At 49.5% G+C, this 19,649-nt stretch overlaps 1 protein-coding gene across 1 annotated transcript in view; it reads right to left on the bottom strand.

Annotated features, from left to right (window-relative positions):
- Positions 1-19,649, bottom strand: part of Slc6a5 (solute carrier family 6 member 5) — a 46,639-nt gene that overhangs the window by 24,886 nt on the left and 2,104 nt on the right. Inside the window, exons 2-6 of the mRNA XM_038313843.1 lie at positions 18,680-18,818; positions 16,209-16,340; positions 15,761-15,934; positions 5,537-5,678; positions 2,490-2,622 (exon numbers count right to left, since the gene is read on the bottom strand). Of these exons, the coding sequence (XP_038169771.1) occupies positions 2,490-2,622; positions 5,537-5,678; positions 15,761-15,934; positions 16,209-16,340; positions 18,680-18,818 (720 nt within the window). The remainder of the gene's footprint in view (positions 1-2,489; positions 2,623-5,536; positions 5,679-15,760; positions 15,935-16,208; positions 16,341-18,679; positions 18,819-19,649) is intronic.

The following is a 19,649-nucleotide window of genomic DNA, read 5'->3' on the forward strand; positions in this document are numbered from 1 at the left end:
AGAGGCAGGCGGATCTCTGAGTTCGAGGCCAGCCTGGTCTACAAGAGCTAGTTCCAGGACAGGCTCTAGAAACTACAGGGAAACCCTGTCTCGAAAAACAAACAAACAAAAAAAGAGCATCTGGAGAAGCATCAACAGACCTCAGGGATGTGCTGAAGGAGGGTAAGTTAGGAGTACTTTGTTACCTGCTAACCAAGCCTCAGTGAAGGAAGGGCTTGAGATTGAGACTTAGTAGATGGGGTGGGGGAGTGAACTGTGCCTGCCCAGCTCCACAGTCACCGGGGCCGGATTCAAATCCTGACTCCTCCACTTCTGAGCTGTGTCACTTAGGGGAGCAGTTAAAGCCCTCTGGACATGTGTCAGTACTTGCAGCCGGTAATATCCGTGTGTTCCGCTTGGAGTGCTGGAGGGGCGTGATAGGGAGGTCAAATAGAAAGAGGACTGGGACCTCAGGGTGAAGCTTCCTAACACTGAGACACCCAGGCACTCAAAGCCAAGCCCTCACTTGCTGGCTACAGACATGGAAGGAGTTGGCGGCCTCCTCCTCCCCTGCTACCATGCTAACCATGTCACCTCTCCTCTGACCCATGGAACATCCAAAAGACCAACGTTGTCCCCTCAGGTCTTATACCAGAGGAACTGAGCTCACATCACCCCAAGGAAAGAGGGCGTCTCTGTTAGCCTGGGCAGTGCTTATGGAATCTCATATCACATATGAGCCCCTTAGTCCCATGTTCTCTCTGGCTCTCAGATAACGATCTTTGATTTATGGCAGTATAACTTAGGTCTGGATAAGAAAGCGCAGTTCATTATTCCTGGTGGCAATCTTCATTTTAAGGAAGGGAAAACAAAAGTCCTCCTTGGTATTTGACTGGAAACCTTCCTAAGGGAAACAGGATTAGTATGCCAGGTGTCAATGACAAACTTCCTAGCTCCAGAGTGCTTTCAACGTTGTCGTCCCCAAAGCCCACAAAATCCAGCCCAAAAATTAAACTCTAACCACTTGAAAGAGTCAACTGTAATTCTCCTCCAACAAAAGCACAGATGATTGGTGCATAAAAGAATCTTAGAGGCCAGGTGTGACGGTGCACACTCACAGGCAGCGCCTAGGAGGTACACCGGGACTCTCTGTGAGTTCAAGGCTCACTGGCCTATAACAAGTTCCAAGACAGTCAGGACTGTGCAGTGATGCCCGGCCTCAGGAAAAAAAAAAAAAAACCACCTTGCAGAATACTTATTTCAGTGCTAGATTTTTGCAACAAGCACAATAAGGCCTTGACACACCCTAGGGTTTTCCAAAATGTCAATGATAGAGCTGAGACAGGCCAGGAGACCGGGCACCCTGACGGTTCAGGCAAATGGGGATCCCTGGTTTCTTACAGAGAAACTCATGTAGATTTTAGGCTTTGCCATCCATGTTCAAATGTCCCTGCTGCCACTTACGAACTGTGTGCCCGCAGGCAGCTAGATGAACACAGCCTGTGTGTAGAAGGGAACCAGTGGACCCGTGCGGGTTGCCATGCCCCCCCCCCCACGGAGCTCTCCACAAGCTGCCTACTCTTCATGCTTCCCCAGTGAAGCCACCACTTCTGAGATGTCCACGGGATGACCACTAGCCCATCTGGCATTTATAACAAAGTGAAAGGAACTAGCGCTAATGAAGTCCTGGCTGACCACCAGGTATTTTATGCGCATTCTCATCCCCTTGTGGAAATCCTACAGGGTGTGGGCTACTATCCCCAGGTTAGGTGGTTGAGGATTTCGACACAGGCTCCCAAGGTTGACTGGCGTGTCCATAGTTACACAGCTTGGAAGTGATCGCAGCCTTTCCAGTGGACCATGGCCAGGCCACATCATCTCCATCTCTAGCCTGTGGGGCTGTGGCTGAGCAGACCCTTGGCTGGTTGCTCTAAGCACCCTTATAGAAGATGGAACTGTCATTCAACTCAGGTCCAAGCGATGGGAGGCAAGGATATGGGGAAAACGCAGGCCAGCCTGGACATGGGTGTGTGGTCCCTTCAACAACCTCTATCTTCCTATAGCCCCATAGTGCTCATCCTGAGTCAGTGGAGTCTTCAGGCCTCAATCCCAACTCCCACATTACAGACTGGAAAACTGATCTTAGAGAATATATGGGCCCTGATAGTTCCTTCATCAAGTGCCCAAACAGAACAATGTTGGAACTAAAACACCCTAAACTTAATCTCCCAACTCAACAACTTTCACCTTCAAACTGAGTAAATAGGAATCCTCTGAAATAGCCAAGATGAGAAAATTGGCTTTTCGTTTGTTGGGAGGGAGGGAATAAAATTTAAGAGTAAATCAAAAGCTCTGCGGAGTGTCACATCTCAAGCAGAGACATTTACAAAACCCCAGGGGCTTGGAAGGCCATGGGAGGAAAGATCTTGTCTCAAAAAAAAAAAAAAAAAAAAAAAAGGCAAAAGAGGAGGAGGGGAAGGAAGCAAGCTCAGATAAAGCCAAGTTCTTACTTTTCCTGATGTCTTAATTCCTTTCGCCAGCGATGCGTACACAATCACCCAAGCCAGAAAGAGGCAGAAGGCCAAGGGCCACCTGATCTCACCCGGATATTCAATCCCTGCAGAAATCTTCAACACAAAGTACCTAAGGGTCAAATAGAGATGGAAGAAGGAAAGGGATGGGAGGGAAGGAAGGAGGAGGAAAGAGAGGGCGGGAGGGCGGGAGGGAGGGAGGGAGGGAGGGAGGGAGGGAGGGAGGGAGGAAAGGGGAAGAAGGGAAGGAGTGGACAGAAAGTGAGGATCTGCAAGCTCCAACCTCCCATCAGAGCAACAGAACCAAGTTTAAACACATCCAGCGCCACCCACAGCCTCCATCCAGGAACCTCATCACACAGACCAGAGGGACGGGCAGGCCTGGCTCTTGCCAGGCTCTTGCCCCCAGCTGGCTACTGAGCACTGCTGATCTCTTTAACCGTGAGCTGGGAGGCCATGTGTGGCCAGTGCATAGATTTTGTGCAGACAGTTGGCACAACATCTGGAGTTGCCACCCAGAAAGCACAGCAGAAGGGCTGGGGTGTGTCTGTGTTAGGGCACTTGTCTAGCATGCACGAAGCCCTGGGTTTGACCCGCGTGCCTGCAGCCTCCGCGGTCAGGAGGTTGAGGCAGGAGGAGCAGGAATTTAAGGTCATCCTCAGCTTATAACAAGTTCAAACCTGATCAGGGCTGCATGAGACCCTCTCTCAAAACACAAAAATGGAAGACGCAGAACAGAAATTCTGAACTGGGGACTGGGGAGGCTGCTCAGTGGTTAGGAGTGCTGACTCCACTATCCTGAGGACAGGAATGGGGACCCCAGTCCTCATGTGACGAGCCCAGCAGTCCACAGACACTCAAAACTCCAGCCTTTAATGTCTTCTAGCTCCTACACAAGAACCTAAATCCATATAGGCATACACTTACACACACACACTCTCTCTCTCTCTCTCTCTCTCTCTCTCTCTCTCTCTCACACACACACACACACACACACACACACACACACTCAATCTTGTTGAAAAGAAGAAGAAAGTCTAAAGAGCAAAGAATGATACCAGGCTTTTCTGTGTCATCCGCTCTTCACGAGTGAGCATCCAGACAGCACTGCACTTCCCCGCTTTAGAAACTAGGAATGGTAGACCGCGGGGACTCAAAATGCACCTCTGCGTTATTGTTCACGTTGTACTACGCATGCTCCAAGGCTGCCATTGACAGAAATATGAAAGCACTCGCTAGAGAGTGCTGGCTCAGCCCAGATGTATGAGCAGGTCATGACGGTGCATGCCTGTCATCCCAGCACTTCGGAGACGGAAGATTTAGGATGCAAAGTTACTTCAGTGAACCAGGAGTGGGTCACTGGAGACCCTAACAGCACTGGCTCATATCACCTCAAAACAGATCAGGTGGAGCCAAGCACCCTGGCATCCCGGCAGCTGACAGGCACCCCTTTAGCTTGCCTCAGCCCACCCTTCTCCATTGCCTTGTTATTCCATTCATTCACGGTCCTGTCCACACCAGACCGCATCTGCACTCAGGATAATGAAGGAGCAGAACAAACTCCATTTTGAGAAAGAACTCCATTTTAGACAGGTCCTAACTAGGGGGTGAATGCAGCCCAGCAAAGGCATCACCATTCCCAAGAAACTGTGCCAGCCCTGGTCAAAGTGACCCAGCAGGGTGTCCAAACAACATCTGCTTGCTTCAAACATCCTCGTAGATAGCTGATTAACGGCTGCTTAGAAATTCTTGTCTGCCGACAGTCACTGTTTTGAAATTCCCCTATACCCCAACCAACAAATTCAAAACTTGCATACTTTTACCCAATCCTGAAATGTCAAGGCTTCTGCCACCCTGCTTGCAGTTTCCCCCTTTAAAATACCCTACCCTGAAGCCTCGGGGCCATTCTCCCCCACCCGCTGCTATGGTGTATGTCTGAATATGGTCTGGTCCAAGTTAGCTAACTTGTAAACAAACCCCAGTGTGTTTACATCGGATACTGGCTCTGTGGTGGTTTTGGGGGGTTCCGTGCAAGGCGGGCATAACATTCTCAGCTTTGCTGGATGGCACTGTGTTTTCCTCCAGGAAGTTTACACTGCCCTCCTCCACAAACATTTCAGCAAGTACTCTTCCCAGCTAAGCGGCTTCTAGTAACCCTGAACCCCATTTTCAGCATTCAAAAATACTCACAGAGAAAGGACAAAATGCAGCCAGACATGCGGCCTCGTGCCTACAGGCCCAGCCTCAGAAAGGCTGAGGCAAGAGAATTCTTGTGAGTCCCAAGCCAGCCAGGGCTACAGAGGGAGTCCCTTTCTGGAAAGAAGGGTAACAAGGACAAAGGAAAGGATGGAAAGAAGGGATGGGAGAAGGAAGTAAAGGGGGAAAGGGGGTGGAGAAAAAGGGAGGTGGAAGAGAGGGAGAAAAGGAAAGGAAGGAAGGAGAGAGGGAGGAAGAATATGAGGGACGGAAGGAGGGAGGGAAAGAGAGGGAGGGAGGGAGGAAGGAAGGAAGGGAGGGAGGGAGGGAGGGAGGGAGGAAGGGAGGGAGGGAGGGAAAAGAGAGGGAGGGAGGGAGGGAGGGAGGGAGGAAGGGAGGGAGGAAAAAGAGAGGGAGGGAGGGAGGGAGGGAGGGAGGGAGGGAGGGAGGGAGGGAGGGAGGGAGGGAAGGAGGAAGGGCAGGCTGTTTCTTCATTTAAACTAAAGCCTTAACCTGGCTTGTTTTCTTATTTCCACTTCTCTTCCCTGGAGGTCAAGTGGGGGAGGCAGAAGTCTGCTTTGATGGCATGAGTCAAGGCTAGAGCTCTTTTGTCATTGGCACATGGATTGTCACGGTACCCATCTTGTTTGTACCTGCCGTCATTCAGTCACCCCTCATTTCCAGGCCCAAAGTGCAAAGCAAATGGCTTTTGGAAGCCCAACCAGGACACAGTCTCTCTTTCTGCTCACTGGCATCAGGAGGGTGCAGAGAGAGGACACCCACCCCTCCCATCTCACAGGTCTGGCCTGGAAATCTCCCTCTAGGCTTACTTGAAGTACTCCTCGCTCCCACTGACGAATGTCTTATTGGCCTGGCTGGTGAAGTTAACCATTGTCAAGTTCGGATAGGCAGTCATGCAGAAAGTTGAGTTCTTGATCTGTATTTTGGGATGGTCACTGATAACACAGGAATCTGTTCAGGAGAGAGCGGAGCAGAAACAATGAGGTAAGTATGGAGAATAGACAAGGTCTCCCTCTGCCTACTTGTAGACAGAAGCCAGACCCCAAGCATTGGGAACAATGGGGAACTATCAGCAGAGTACAGTTCTCACCCCCAAATCCCCAGCAACACAATACCTTGTGCTAATAATTAAACCCACATTTACATAGCACAGGGATCTTTAAAATGGGAAAATGGGGCTTTAATCCCAGCGTTCGGGAGGCAGGCAGATCTTTGTAAGGTCCAGGCTAGCCTGGTCTACATAGCAAGTTTCAGGCCGTCTAGGGAAATACAGTAAGACCCTGTCCCCAAAACATTATGTAATTAACTAATTTTTTAAGTGAAGATGAGGTTTGAAAAGGTCAATAACTCTACTGAGTCCCATAGGTAATGAGTAAGAGATCAAAACTGAAACCCAGATTCTTAGGACACTACAGAAGACAGGCGGATTATGTAAATGAACTTCAGCAGAGAGGCAAACATGCCAGACAAAGATCCTTATGGGGAGGGTTCCAAAACAGGGTTTCTCCATGTACCCCTGGCTGCCCGGAACTTGTTGTGTAGAACAGGCTGGCCTTGAACTCACAGAGCTGTGCCTGTCTCTGCTTCTGAGTGCTCATATTAAAGGTGCGCCGCCACCACCAGCAGGCATAGCTCTTTCTTAGGTGCTGTCGCTACAGAAGGCTTGCTAGCAAGTGCTCACTCTGCCTGGCACAGGAGCACTACCCTGCAATCACAGCAGCGTCAAACAGAGGCAGGAGGATCAAGGGTGCTGGGATACAGCTCAGCTGGTAGACTGTCAGTCATGCAGAATATCCCCTGCTCAATGCCCAGCACCACATGAAACCAGGTGCCACAACTCACACCTGCAATCCCAACAGTGGGCAGGTGGATGCTAAAGGGTCAGAGTTTAAAGTCATACTCAGCCTCACAGCAAGTTCTAGGGCATCTTGGACTAGATTCTGGGTCAAACGGAGTCTTTAAAAGCCCACATCGCCCTACAGACAGCTCACAGTAGGTACTGAGAACCTGGGCCGCCACCCTCACATGAGTTAGTGACATAGTGACCACCGTACTGTGTGCTAAAGAGCCTTCAACCAGACCTAACAGCGTGTCTCAGTGAATTTGATCATCACAGTATATACAATGATATCCAGGAACCTTTTGAACTTTGGCATCTGAGAAGCTGGGCACCATTGACATCAAGTGCATAGAGACCAAAGATGCTACTGACTCGACCAGTCAGTTCTTCCACAACAAAGAAATATCTGATCAAAAATGTCAGAAGCCGTGGAGGCTGGGAAGGCCTGGGATAAGGAGAGAAAATCAATCAGACAAGTATTGGCAGGCCAGGCACCATGCTGGGCCCAGCTCAAGAAGTCTTCCACGGAGCCGGCAAGCATAGATTGTTTTTTTTTTCTTCACCTGCATCAGGAAGAAGCTAGGATCTTCCTGACCATCTCACAGTATGTTTCTAGAAGCATCATAAACAGACGCACAGCCGGGAGTTAGCTCAGCGGTAAAGCACCAATCTAGCATACCTAATGCCCAGGTTCCATTCCCAGCACCTCAGAAAGGAACATGTGCATACAAATGGACTGATGTTTTACGTGAACAGCCCCCAGGGACTCCCTAAAGACACAACTGGCACTGTGCTGTGAGGGCAGGTCTGCGTCTTAGGGCCATCTAAAATACTGTGTCTGCGGCCCTCAGCCTTAGATCACCCCCTCTAGTCCGGCACCCAGAACTGCAGCCACGTGCCAAGGTAGCTAGTCCTGCCTGGAAGGACAAAGCACTCACTCCTTGTGAGGCTCATTTTGATCTAGCCCACTCTGAAGTACACAGCAGGGGTCACGAACTCAGGTACCTAGAGAGTCCTGGGGGACACTCAAGGAGAAAGGCATGAATGGGGGGGGGGGTGACCTGGAACAGGTGACAGAGTGTCCCACCAATCCACATTGACCTTTTCCCGATGTGCTGGCTGGGGCACAGAAAGCCAATCTGCATGCAGTCTTCCCAAACTGTGAGGCGTGAGTTAAAATTGCTCTAGATACGATGACAAACGCTTTCATTGAAGATGCAATGTGTCCAAATGCCACACCCTCTGTGAATATAACCACAAAGGCGACAGTAGAGATTCAGGCTGCCACCCCGCCTGAGAGCACCTCCAGCTGCTAAGAATGGATGGCCCAATCACAGCGCTATTGCAGGAACCAAGTTAAGGGAGACAAGGAGTTTAGAGATTAATACTCAATAAATCCTAGCAGGAACTCAGCCTTCATCATTGTGTCTGTCCATGAGTGGATGAGCACCTGGCCTGCCTCCATTCCCTGCGGCTCCTCCCAACCCCCAGGTATCTTGAACTACAATGTGGGCTGGTGACAGTGCTCAGCTGACTGAGCGCTTGCCTGACAGCGCAAAGCCCTGGCTTTAGTCTCCATCACTCATGTGTGGTGTTGCACACCTATAACCCCAGCGTGTGGCAGGCTGAGGCAGGAGGACTGCCAGGAGAGTGAGATCGACCTTATCTCAATCTCTCAGTCAAGCAAGGTTCAAAGGACAGTCATAGCGCATCCCTCCTGATGGCTTTCTCAGACCAGGATTCCTCTGTGACGCGCTTCAACTTTCCAGGTCGGACAATTCTTTGCTGGTGAGGAAGCTGTCTTGTGTGGTAAGAACCATTGGCCACTGCTCACCAAATGGCAACAGCAGCCAGTTTCCTGACCAGATGCAAAGCCAAAACTAGCTCTGCTAAATCTATCTTCCCTAGCACCCGCCTTTTCAATATTATCTTCTTTAAAAATACTTTGTTTTAAGAAAAAGTTTCAGGAGGATTGCAGACTGACAGCTATCAAATGCAGTGGTGGCGCATACCTTTAATCCCAGCACTCGGGAGGCAGAAGCAGGCGGATCTCTGTGAGTTTAAGGCCAGCCTGGTCTACAAGAGCTAGTTCCAGGACCGGGCCCCAAAGCTACAGAGAAACCCTGTCTCGAAAAACCAGGGGGAAAAAAGTTTACCGGGCCGATGTTTTTCTTCCCCAGCAGCAACCTGAACCAGGCAATTAACGTTCCACCCAAATCCTTTGGCGCACAGGGGAGGGGAGAAGGTACTCTGAGAACCTACTGTGAGCTATCTGTAGGGTGCTGTGTTTTAAAAGCAACGTATCCGCTAAGAGCGCAGGGCTCCCTGCATGCTTCTAAAATTGCCCTTTTAAAGACTCCCTAGAGTGCAGGGGTGGACGTCCTGTGGATCACCATCAGCACAGCTTCACAAGGTTAAGTTCCCGGTTCCGCAGCAGCACTGCAGAGCCACCGGCAGCCTCAAACCTCTTGCAATGTCCCTTCTCACCACTGGGCGGCAGGAGCGTGCTTCCCGGCACTCCGCCCTTTCGGTCTGCCAGAGAAGTGGTGGACAGGCCATCTCATCAGAGCTCCGCGGCCCAGCAACCCCGAACAAAGAACAGCGATAATGATCAGCTAAATTGGAAAGCTGTTGGAATGGGATTCTCTTTACTCGGGCAATTATTAATAAATGAAAGCACAGGAAAGACCGGGGAGAAAAGGGATCATTTAATTAAAGTTCTAATGAAAATTAAGCCATTCCAGAAATAGAAATGGTGTTTATACTGTTCCCATTTGAGCTGACCCCAGCTAAGGCCCTGTTTGCACAAAACGGTGGCTGGACTCATTCCGCAGGGCAGGGACAAATTGTCCTCCATTGCGGATCCTCGGAGGGCTGCCAGCCTAAGCTGTAGCCTGTGCTACAAGCAGCACCCTGTGACATAAGATCTGAGACAGGAGGACTGCCGCCTGCACTACAGAGCAAGGCTTTGTCTTAATGAAAACAGTAAGGAAGGAGAAAGGATGTGAAAAAACTGGGCATAATCTACCTCTATCGGTAGGTAGACCCAGGGCTGGTCTCAGGCTAGAGTGAACACGGTACTTACCGTCTGCAAGGTGACTTACGCCAGTCAGACGACACAATCCAAATAACACCAGGCATGGGATAAACGTCCACCCACTGTGTGTGAAGGTGATAATGTCAAGACATTCTTTCATTCATTCATTCATTCATTCACCAAACATCACCAGGCATGGGACAAACTTCCACCCCCTGTGAAGGTGAAAATGTCAAGCCATTCATTCATTCATTCATTCATTCATTCATTCATCACCTCTCTTGGGAGAGTACCAGGCTTGACAAAGGGAAAAGGAGGTGATTGATGGGGCTGAGGGGATGTGCCCGGAGGCCAATTGGGAAACACTGATGGGGCGGGCAGCGGGCCGCCTCCCAAAGAAGCCTAGCTTGTGTGTCCATCTTGGGGATGGCATGGAAAAAACTATAGCCTGAGTCCCCAACAGTCGGGCAAAGCAGAGGGGCTCTAAAGCCACTCTACGTCTCTGTTGATCAGGCTACTGTCACCTTTCCTATGTCACCTCAAAAACCACAATAGAAGTGACACACTTGTCAAGGAGAACCTGCCGCTAGGTGTAGAAGCCACCCATGTAGAGATGACAGGGGCCGAGGGGTGTGGGTGCAGAGGGGCAATATTGATCGCTTGTTTTCTTTAGCTAACAACGAAACAGTTAAAACACTGGCTAAGAATACTGTGGGCTGGGCTGGAGAGATGGCTCAGAGGTTAAGAGCATTGGCTGTTCTTCCAGGGGTCCTGAGTTCAATTCCCAGCAATCACATGGTGGCTCACAACCATCTGTAATGAGATCTGGTGCCCTCTTCTGGCCTGCAGGCATACATGCAGACAGAAGACTGTGTACATAATAAATAGATTTAAATAAAGATTAAAAAATTTAAAAAAAAAAAAAAGAATACTGTGAGCTGTGAGCTCTGACTCGTCCCTAGGCTCCTGGGACGTGAAGTATGCCCACTGTCTGCACTCTGAGCTTGGGCTGTGGGTGTCGCTGGTGAGTAGATGCCTAGTCATAGAGGTCTCCATCCCTCTGCCTCGCAGGCTAACTTAGGACTAGGTCATGCCTGTCTCTTGGGACATCATTCATGAGCCTGACCCCAGTCTATAATATCCAGGTTACTATAAAAAGATTAAGCACACACATATAAACTACATATTAAGTGTGTGTTTACAACAGGAAGCGGGGCAAAGAATGGCCCCAAACTGTTCACACGTTTATGCTTTCTATCTATGTAGGTCTTGCTAATAAAGACAAAATCCCACTTTGAACATACATCTTACATTTCCTATGACGTGGTGAGGATTTCCACATGCTTTATTTATGAATGTTTATTTTGAGTGATTATAGACAGAATGCCTTGTCCTTTGAATAAGCCATTGTTTATTTGAATTACGGAACTGACACACTAATTATGTGAATTTTGTCACATACTAAGCTACTACTATTTCTCAATACTGTGACTGTGTTTGCAATTAGCCATTTTGTGCAGAACTTGCTGGCCTCTAGTTTTTCCTTTGAACAGAAGCCTAGTTGTGAAATCACTGACTTAACTACTGTGCACATAATCGTTTTTATTTCTCACAGATATCAACCATATCATCGCTTAGGAAGCACCTGTGGTGGTGCTACTTTGCTGGGACTTGAGAGACTAGAACACAGCCAGATTCTTTAAGCACCCTGGACGGGCAGAAATCTGGGGTCTCTGGCCCAAAGTCCAGATCTGGGTCTGTCTACCTTGCAACCTACAGTTCAAGTTTGAAAATCCATGTAGCCACCTAGAAACAAAACTGATCATGTCTCTTGCTGTCTGTAATTCATAGGGCTCTTTTCAGGAAGAATGGAAGCATTGAGCACTGAGGTAAGGTCATGGCCTTGAAAGGCATGCATACTTGAACTCTAGTTAATTCACTAAGACACTTAATTCAGGGCTTATATTCCAGGTTTTTCACCTGTGAAATGGAAACAGTGAAGGAGTGTCTATGAAGGCTTGCTGTCCGTATTAACACTGGCATTTCCCTAAAACAGCTTCTCAGAGAGACCAGTCCGGTGAAGGCAGCTGGCTTCAGCATGCTGCGTGGATAATAGTGGACCTTGTTGTGTTTTTGAATGGGGACAGCTACAGGGCACTGATCACTGTGACCGTGTGGTCCCTCAGGTGAGCTCCGGGAATCACCCTTGGAGACTGAATTCAGGCAAAACTTGATCCAGAACTTACTCGTGGAATGGGACTTCCCTTCTGGCCATAGTCTGGCAAGAAGAAGCAGGGCTCTGGGATGGGTTATGACGTGAGGTGTCTCCACGCCAGGCTGCAGCTACTGGAAAGTGTGCTTTCTCTAAACCTGGGAGTTATTCCAAGGAAGACATTTTGGCAGCTGATTGCCGTTGTGATTCTGTGAAGAGCTACAAAGTGGATCTCTCCAAGATCACAGATTGGAGAGGGAAGTGCTGCAAGGGGGAAAGGAGGCAGGCCATCCATTCCAACGCTGCTATTCTGGAGTGGGGAAGGTGTTACTCAGTGACAGACCACATGTCTGGATTCCACCCCCCAACAGCCAGAAAAACAAAAAGGAAGTGAGCAACACCAACTTAGCAGTTCCTCCCTTGGCTCGGATCCGAGCAAAAAAAAAAAAAAAAAAAAAAATACTGTTTCTTTTTTAAGACAGGATCTCATGTAACCCACATGGCTCAAAACTTTCTGTGAGTCAAAGATGGTTTGAACTTCCATTACTCCTGCTCCACCTCCTGCATGCTGGGATGGTCATGGGCATGGGCTACCACACCAAGTTTATGCCGTGTTCTGGATCAGACTCGGTGCTTCAGGCATGCTAGGTAAATACTCTATCAACTGAAGTACATCCTAAGTCCAGATCTGAGAAAGTTTTGAATTACTGATTCCCCAGACTCATCGCCACAGTCTGGTTTCCAATTCATCAGGATTGTTCCTTAAGTGATATTGCTCATTCAGGGTGATTCTGATATGTAACTGCTAGGTTTGGGTGCCACTGTTCTACCCTGAGAAAACTATCAAGAGATGTTATGGAATATTTGTTGAAGATCTGTTACATTCATTAATGCTGTGAAACATTTGCTTAATGATGCAAAGATGTGTTGCATTCTTTTATGTTGCATTTGCTTAACTCTGTAAAGTTGTGTTACTTTCCCTGCCTAAATATACCTGATTGGTCCAATAAAGAGCTGAACAGCCAATGGCTAGGCAGGAAAGAGAAATGGGTGGGGCTGGCATGCAAAGAAAATAAATAGGAAGAGAAATCTAGGAAAGAGGAGATCAAGGAGCCAGCAAAGGAGGAGAGGAGAAAGTGGGGGACCAGCCACAGAGTCACACAGCCAGCCACAGAGTAAGAAGGAAAGAAATGTAAAAACCCAGAGGCAAAATGTAGTTAAAGAGAAACAGGATAATTTAAGTTAGAAAAGCAGGCTGGAAACAAGCCAAGCTAAGGCCAGGCATTCATAAGTAAGAGTAAGTCTCTGTGTGTTTATTTGGGGGCTGGGTAGTGGGCTCCCAAAGAGTAAAGAGTTTTGTTTCTTTGTTTGTTTGTTTGTTTTTAAAAAGCCACCCACAAAGAGGGAAACAGTAGAGATGAGGATGCTGATTCCCATAGATACTGGGGACATGTAGACACACATTCAGAGTGGTATCTTGAACTTGGGGACCTATGCAAGCTCCCATGCCCCATTCCTGAGCACTTCAGGTGTGCAGAGTTTGCATTGAAGGGAAGCATCTCTATTGTTCCTATCTTGTGGTCTTATTCAGAACTTCTCCAGGTGGAGGCTGGGTATGGCGTGTGTGTTATATGCATGTATGGATGTAGAAAGCACTACAGTGTAAACTGTGTCCTTAGATATGGGACGATATCTTGGGACTACAGAGGTGTGGTGACTTCAGTGAGAGAAGGATGTCCCCCATAGACTCATGTATTTGAACCCTTGGTCCCTAGTTGGTGGTGCTGTTTGAGAATGTTTAGGAGGTGTGGCCTTGCTGGAGGAAGTAGCTGGAAACAGGCTTGAGGGTTTATCCCCTTTCCCCATATAATGGGTTGAGTAAGAATGACCCCTATGGGCTTGTATATTTAAATGCTTAGTCATCAGGGAGTGACCCTGCTTGAGAAGGATTGGGAGGTGTGGCTTTGTTAGAGGAGGCATGGCCCTGTTGGAGGAAGTGTGCCACTGTGGTGCCTTTGGAGGTTTCAAAAGCCCACTGCACACCCAGTCTCTGTCTTCCTGTTGCCTGCTGTAGTCTCAAGCTATCAGCCAGTATCTAATGATATAGTTACACTATAGTGCTTTTACACACGCGCATGCACACACACGTATGGAACACATACCACACTCAGCCTCCACCTGAAGAAGCTCTGAATAAGAGAGGAACGATAGAAAGATGCTTCCCTTCCATCTAAACTCTGCACACCTGAGGATCTGAATGTAGAACTCTCAGCCACTTCTCCAACACCATGTCTGTCTGCCTGCTGCCATGTTTCCCTCCCTGATGGGAAACTAAACCTCTGAAGCTATAAGCAAGCGCCCAATTAAATGCTTTCTTTTGCAAGAGTTGCCCTGGTCAAGATGTCTCTTCAGAGCATTAGAACCCTTACTAAGACACCCCAATTCCAGAGCACTAGAACCCTCACTAAGACACCCCATTTCCAGTTTGTTCTATGTTTCCTGATGTGATGGCTCAGCTTCCTGCTTCTTCGGTCATGCCTGCCAGCTGTTGCCGTACCTTCCCTCACCCTGGAACCATAAGGCAAAATAAATTCGTTTTTCCAAAACTCACCTTTGTCTCATCAGAGCAACAGGAAGTAACTATTACAGGAGGGAAGAACTCATTTTACGCTGTTAACACACCTACAGGGGCGACTAATGGCCAAGTTTTGCAAAGTATGGGCTCTGTATGGGGAAAAGAACTGTTTGGGGAAGTGAGTGTTAGCAACAAATCACAAAGACTGCTTGCCGCTGGCCTCAGCAAGAACACACCTTACATGGAAAACCACATTATTCTGGGAGAGACCGCTTGCTTATAGGTACCCATTAAGATGACCATAGTTTCCCAAAGTGACTGGCACTCCCCACCCCACCACTGCCATGGCCTTAACGCTTTCACAGGTCCTGTCATACCCTACCCCCGTCCTTCCTCTGGTCAGCAGAGCCAGGTAGAGTACAGAATGCAGAACTATTTCTATTTCCTGAGTCTCCGGGCATTCGTTCTTTCCTTCCAGCCAGTGAGCTGAGCCTGTATCCCCAGACTCCGGGACCCTGCAAATTTCACACCTTCGGAGGATTTCATACCCCCCCCCCAGAGGATTTCACACCCTGGGAGGATCTCATACACCAGTGCATTGTGCACACCCAGCACAATGTCCCTCTCTCACATAGCAGGCAGCCCTCTCCCTGGCCCTAGCAGAATACACATCTCTAGCAAAGTCTTCAGAGTCTGTACTCAGACCTCAGGGATCACATGTGTGGGGGTCCTGGAGTCTAAAACTTGTGAGGTTGTTTTGAGAAGTCTGCCAATGAGGATCATGGCAAAAAAGAAAAATAAAACCCAAAAAGGGTGCCTTACTCCCCCCCTCCCCGCCCAGATCAAACACTCAATGAAACAAAGCAAGGTCCTAGATACCTTGGTAAAAATGCAAATTTCCTGGATTCATCCATGCCAGTAAGGTTAGCCTGCACATTTAACAAATGCACCAGCTCTCTGGAAGTAAACAAAATTTTTCTCTCTCCCAACCTCTAGCTATGAGGGTTTTTTTTTGTTTTGTTTTGTTTTCTTTTATTTTGTTTTAATTTTTTTGTTTTTTTGGTTTTTTTGTTTTCGAGACAGGGTTTCTCTGCAGCTTTGGAGCCTGTTCTGGAACTCCCTCTTGTAGACCAGGCTTGGTCTTGAACTCACAGAGATCCACCTACCTCTGCCTCCCAAGTGCTGGAATTAAAGGCCTGTGCCACCACCGCCCAGCTAGCCATGAGCCTTTTAAATGTTAGTGTTAAGTATGTTTGGATGTTTGAATTCACCTTCATGCCCCACAACCTAGTATAGGGTCTTACCTGCATATATTAAGTGCTCACTGAGTATCTGTTGAATGAGGGAGTGAAGGCGTGTCCAAACTTACCTAGCAAAAGCTTGGTTTTATCTTTGCATTCTGGCGTGTTCCACGGGTTGTTGCAGGAGCCCCAGGGTAGCACAGACACGAAGGAAGCAAACAGGTAGAAGAGCGTGTAGCAGATGATCACGTTGTAGTATATGGCTATGAGGACCGAGATGATGAGCATTGCGATGCCACAGCCTGCAAAGGAGAAGCGCCTGTGTTGATGTTGTCCCAAAGCCCCTGCATGCAAGCCCTCACACCCACACACCCACACAGATGCTCTGCGCAGGTGGGTGCACAGACAGTGGAGTGGGGACTGTCTGCCAGGGAAAGGGAGACAATGTGCAAGGACCCCACAGAGGCAGAGATAGCCAGGAGAAGGGGAGGGGGGACAGAGCAGAGCGGGTCTCCCTCCCTGAGTTGGGAACGGGCACAGAAGGCGGGGTCTGGAGGCAGGGGCAGAAGCACTCACCCTGTAGAGCTGGGATGGCCTTCCACACAGACACGGGCCCTTGGCTGGCAAACTGGCCCAGCGACACCTCCAGGAAGAAGATGGGCAAGCCAGCCAGAGCTAACATCATCAGGTAAGGGATGAGGAAAGCACCTTGGAAAGAGGGGAAGGAAGAGTCAGGAGGACAGGCAGGGTTCTGGCTTAACCCTCTGGACTGGGACTGGGCTCCTTACAATAAACTGAAGATGCTCTTTTCATTGAGAGGTCCCAGCCCAATAAAAGGCACCCACAGGGCAGTGGAGGGCCTTCTTCCAACAACATAAAGCCATGCATGAGGATCCAGTACTTGCTTCAGTTTCCTACCAGACAGGAAGTAGTGTGTTCCTAGTCTTTTGTTCTTTACACAGCTTCATTTCCCAGCCCCACCCCCAAATTAAGCCTTTCTGTGGTTCCCTAAATCCACACCTTTCACTGGAAGCAGCTGATTCCCATCAATGCCTCGACCCTCCAAGGACCTAGGCTCAGCGAAGTTGGATTTGGGAAGCCTCCTGTACAGTAATCCAAGGGAACCACACACCTTCAAACCACCAGGCCCGCTCTGTCTGAGGGCAGCTGGATGCCCTCCCACTCAGTCCCGGCCCACACCAACATCCCAGGGTGGCATCGCCTTCACACACTTCTCAACTTCCTTCTCAGAGCTTTCTTTAGCTCTCCTTCTGGAGAGAAGTCTTCCCACAGTCCCTTGCCCCAAGCGCCCTTCTCTTCTGAGTATTCATGTGGCTGTCTTGTCTAGACTGTGAGCCCCCAGAAGCGGTTCTCCTTCAACTCTATTCTTTAGAAGGCCCAGAGGAAGCTGAGGGGCCTCTGCTGCCTTGCGAGGTTTGGGGGAGTTCTTTCTCTTCAAGGCCTGAGAATTACCAGGGAATGCCCACCCAGGAGTCAAGGTCAATTTGGGCAGGAGAGAATGAACCCAGTCGGGAAGACTGCTCAGCTGAGAAAACAGCTTTTCTCCTCTTTCCCCTGATTTCTTCCGGATTGGTCCTGCAGAAGGGCATCTCCTGCCTAAGCCTCCAGGCGGGAAGGAACTACTGGGGTCTAGGCTTCGGTTCCCCCTCTACTCTCCCTCTGAGTAGAAATTTTTAAAAATAAAAATTTCATTGTGTGACCCTTCCCGTCCCGAGGAGGTAGAGCAAAGCTCCCCACTTTTGCTGTGGGCTGTGGGGCGCCTGAGCCGCACTGCGGACAACGCTCTGGCTCTTCTCCTCAGCCCCCTTAAGGGACACGGTGAATTAAGGGCGGGCATTTGCGGGGCTCTGCTGGAATCCCTCCCCTGGCTCCATCCCCCACACGCAAATCCCCTTCCTGGTCCCTGCAGCCTTAGAACCAGCACCTCCTCCCGACCCTGGCACTCAGGCCTAGGGACGCCCTACTGGGAAAAAAAAAATAATGGAAACCTAGCTGGGACACCTAAGTCCACACAATTTCTGGGCACCCCTGATTGCTAACACTCCGCAGGCTGCGTTAGTGTTTGTCAAGTGTCTTGTTCGAAACTGGAAGTAAGGGACATGGAGAAGGGTGTCTTCTATTTTACATTGTAACTATCCCCTGCTGCAGCATGGGTACCAATCCGGACACCAAATACCTCCGGGGCTGAGGGTGGGGGGGGGGACGTTCCTTGCACCTTTGGTCCAGTAGAGGTGGAATTCCTGGAGGGTCCTTGTCCGCTGGCCTGGGACGAGCAGCCGGTCCCTCGCCTCCACCTCAGACGGCCAGCCAACAGACCCTGACTGTATTGAGTCCCTTTCCTGGTGGGTACACCCGACATCCAGTGAGTTCTAATGCCTGCTCCTTGGCACCCCCACTCTTCTTTCAAAGGCAGCGGCTTTCACACAGTGAGGACACACGGGAGATTTATCTTTGGCAAACGATTTAACTAAAATCAAAATACCTCCTGCCTCTTCCCAAGAAGGGGTGCTGGGCTGGGGTGCTCCTGAGAAACCTCTGATTAGGTGCACCCCACACTTCCCACTGCTCGCTTGCACCCTGCATTCTGACACAGTTGTTCTTTTCGCAGTCTCCAATCGAGAAGGAGGTTCAGATTTCCCAGTTAAAACCTTAAGACAGACACAGTTCTACGTCCTGGACAGCAGGGCATCGGCTCTAAAGTGCATCTCCAGCAATCAGGTACACCCTTCCTGACTAATCGCATCTTACTAGAGTTTGGACATCCCTGCTTCCCTGTACACTTGCCTGGAGACCCAATCCCCAGTCTGGGCCAATAGAGGATCCCTAATGAGGCATATGCCCCAACTGAGTCCATCTCCACTCTGAAATACAGCGGGTTCCATTAGCTCCTGCAGTCTGGCCTGCAAAGGATCAGGCTACCCCAAGCTTCCCTCCCAACCTCTGCCTGAGGTCTTCAGATGCACCCCCAACCCTCCGGTGCCCGCCCCCTGCCCCCTCCGCAGGCGGAAAGAGCTGAAAAGCCATACCTCCCCCGTTCTGGAAGGCCAGGTAGGGAAACCTCCAAACATTGCCCAGCCCCACTGCGTACCCCACCATGGACAGGATGAAGTCCAGTTTGCTGGACCAGTTCCCTCGGGCCTTATTCTCATCCCCTTGCTCGTCCTCCTGAGGGCGGAAAAGCACATTGTCGGATAGCAGACCCAGGTAGGTCCTCAGCAGGCCCCATTCCGCCCTCCCCCCACAGCTGGGGGGCCTTCCCCGGCAAGCAGACCCCAGTTTCCAACAGAGGATGCATCGGCAAGCAAGACCCCAAATCTGAAGGAAGGATGCATCCACGAGCAGAGCCCTCACCCCTCACCCCTGCACTGAGTCTTTCAGCAAGCAGGCCCCCAAATTTTATTCTAAAGATCTGTTTTAATCAGACCTCTGACCTTTTTTTTTTTTTTTTCCCAAATCCTACAGACAGGGCACACTAGCAAGCAACCTTCCCCAAACCCTGTTTCTGCTAGCAAGCATGTCTCTCCCCTGGTACCAGGAGTTCATTTGGCAAGCAGACCCCCAATATCATGCCTGGAGTTCCCAGCAAGCAGGTTCTTAACCAATTCCTCCCCACTCCAAAAAAAAAAAACCCTCACTACACACCCCTCCTCGGTTCTTTCTTCAAAATGTGTGCCAGAAATAAGAATTGTAATGCTTAAAGCCAGCCATAGCCCCTGCCTCGCTTTCTCTGCCAAAGCTTACAGGCAAAACCTGTCCAGTCAGCTAATTTTAAAAGGTGCATTCTTCAAACCTGGAGCAAGGAAAATGGGCTGGACAGAGAATTGGAGTTGAATTGAAACAAGAGAAAGAATAGAGAAGATTGATGTGGTTAAGAGACAGGCCAGCCAAAACCATGACTTCTGATCTAGATCTTTCTACTAAGCAAAGACAGCTCCCTGAGGATGACTTGGTCTCAGCCTAGGTCCACATCTAGACAATGGAGGAGTCTGAATACCT

The sequence above is a fragment of the Arvicola amphibius genome, chromosome 12 (assembly GCF_903992535.2).
Source record: "Arvicola amphibius chromosome 12, mArvAmp1.2, whole genome shotgun sequence".
NCBI classification, from domain to species: domain Eukaryota; kingdom Metazoa; phylum Chordata; class Mammalia; order Rodentia; family Cricetidae; genus Arvicola; species Arvicola amphibius.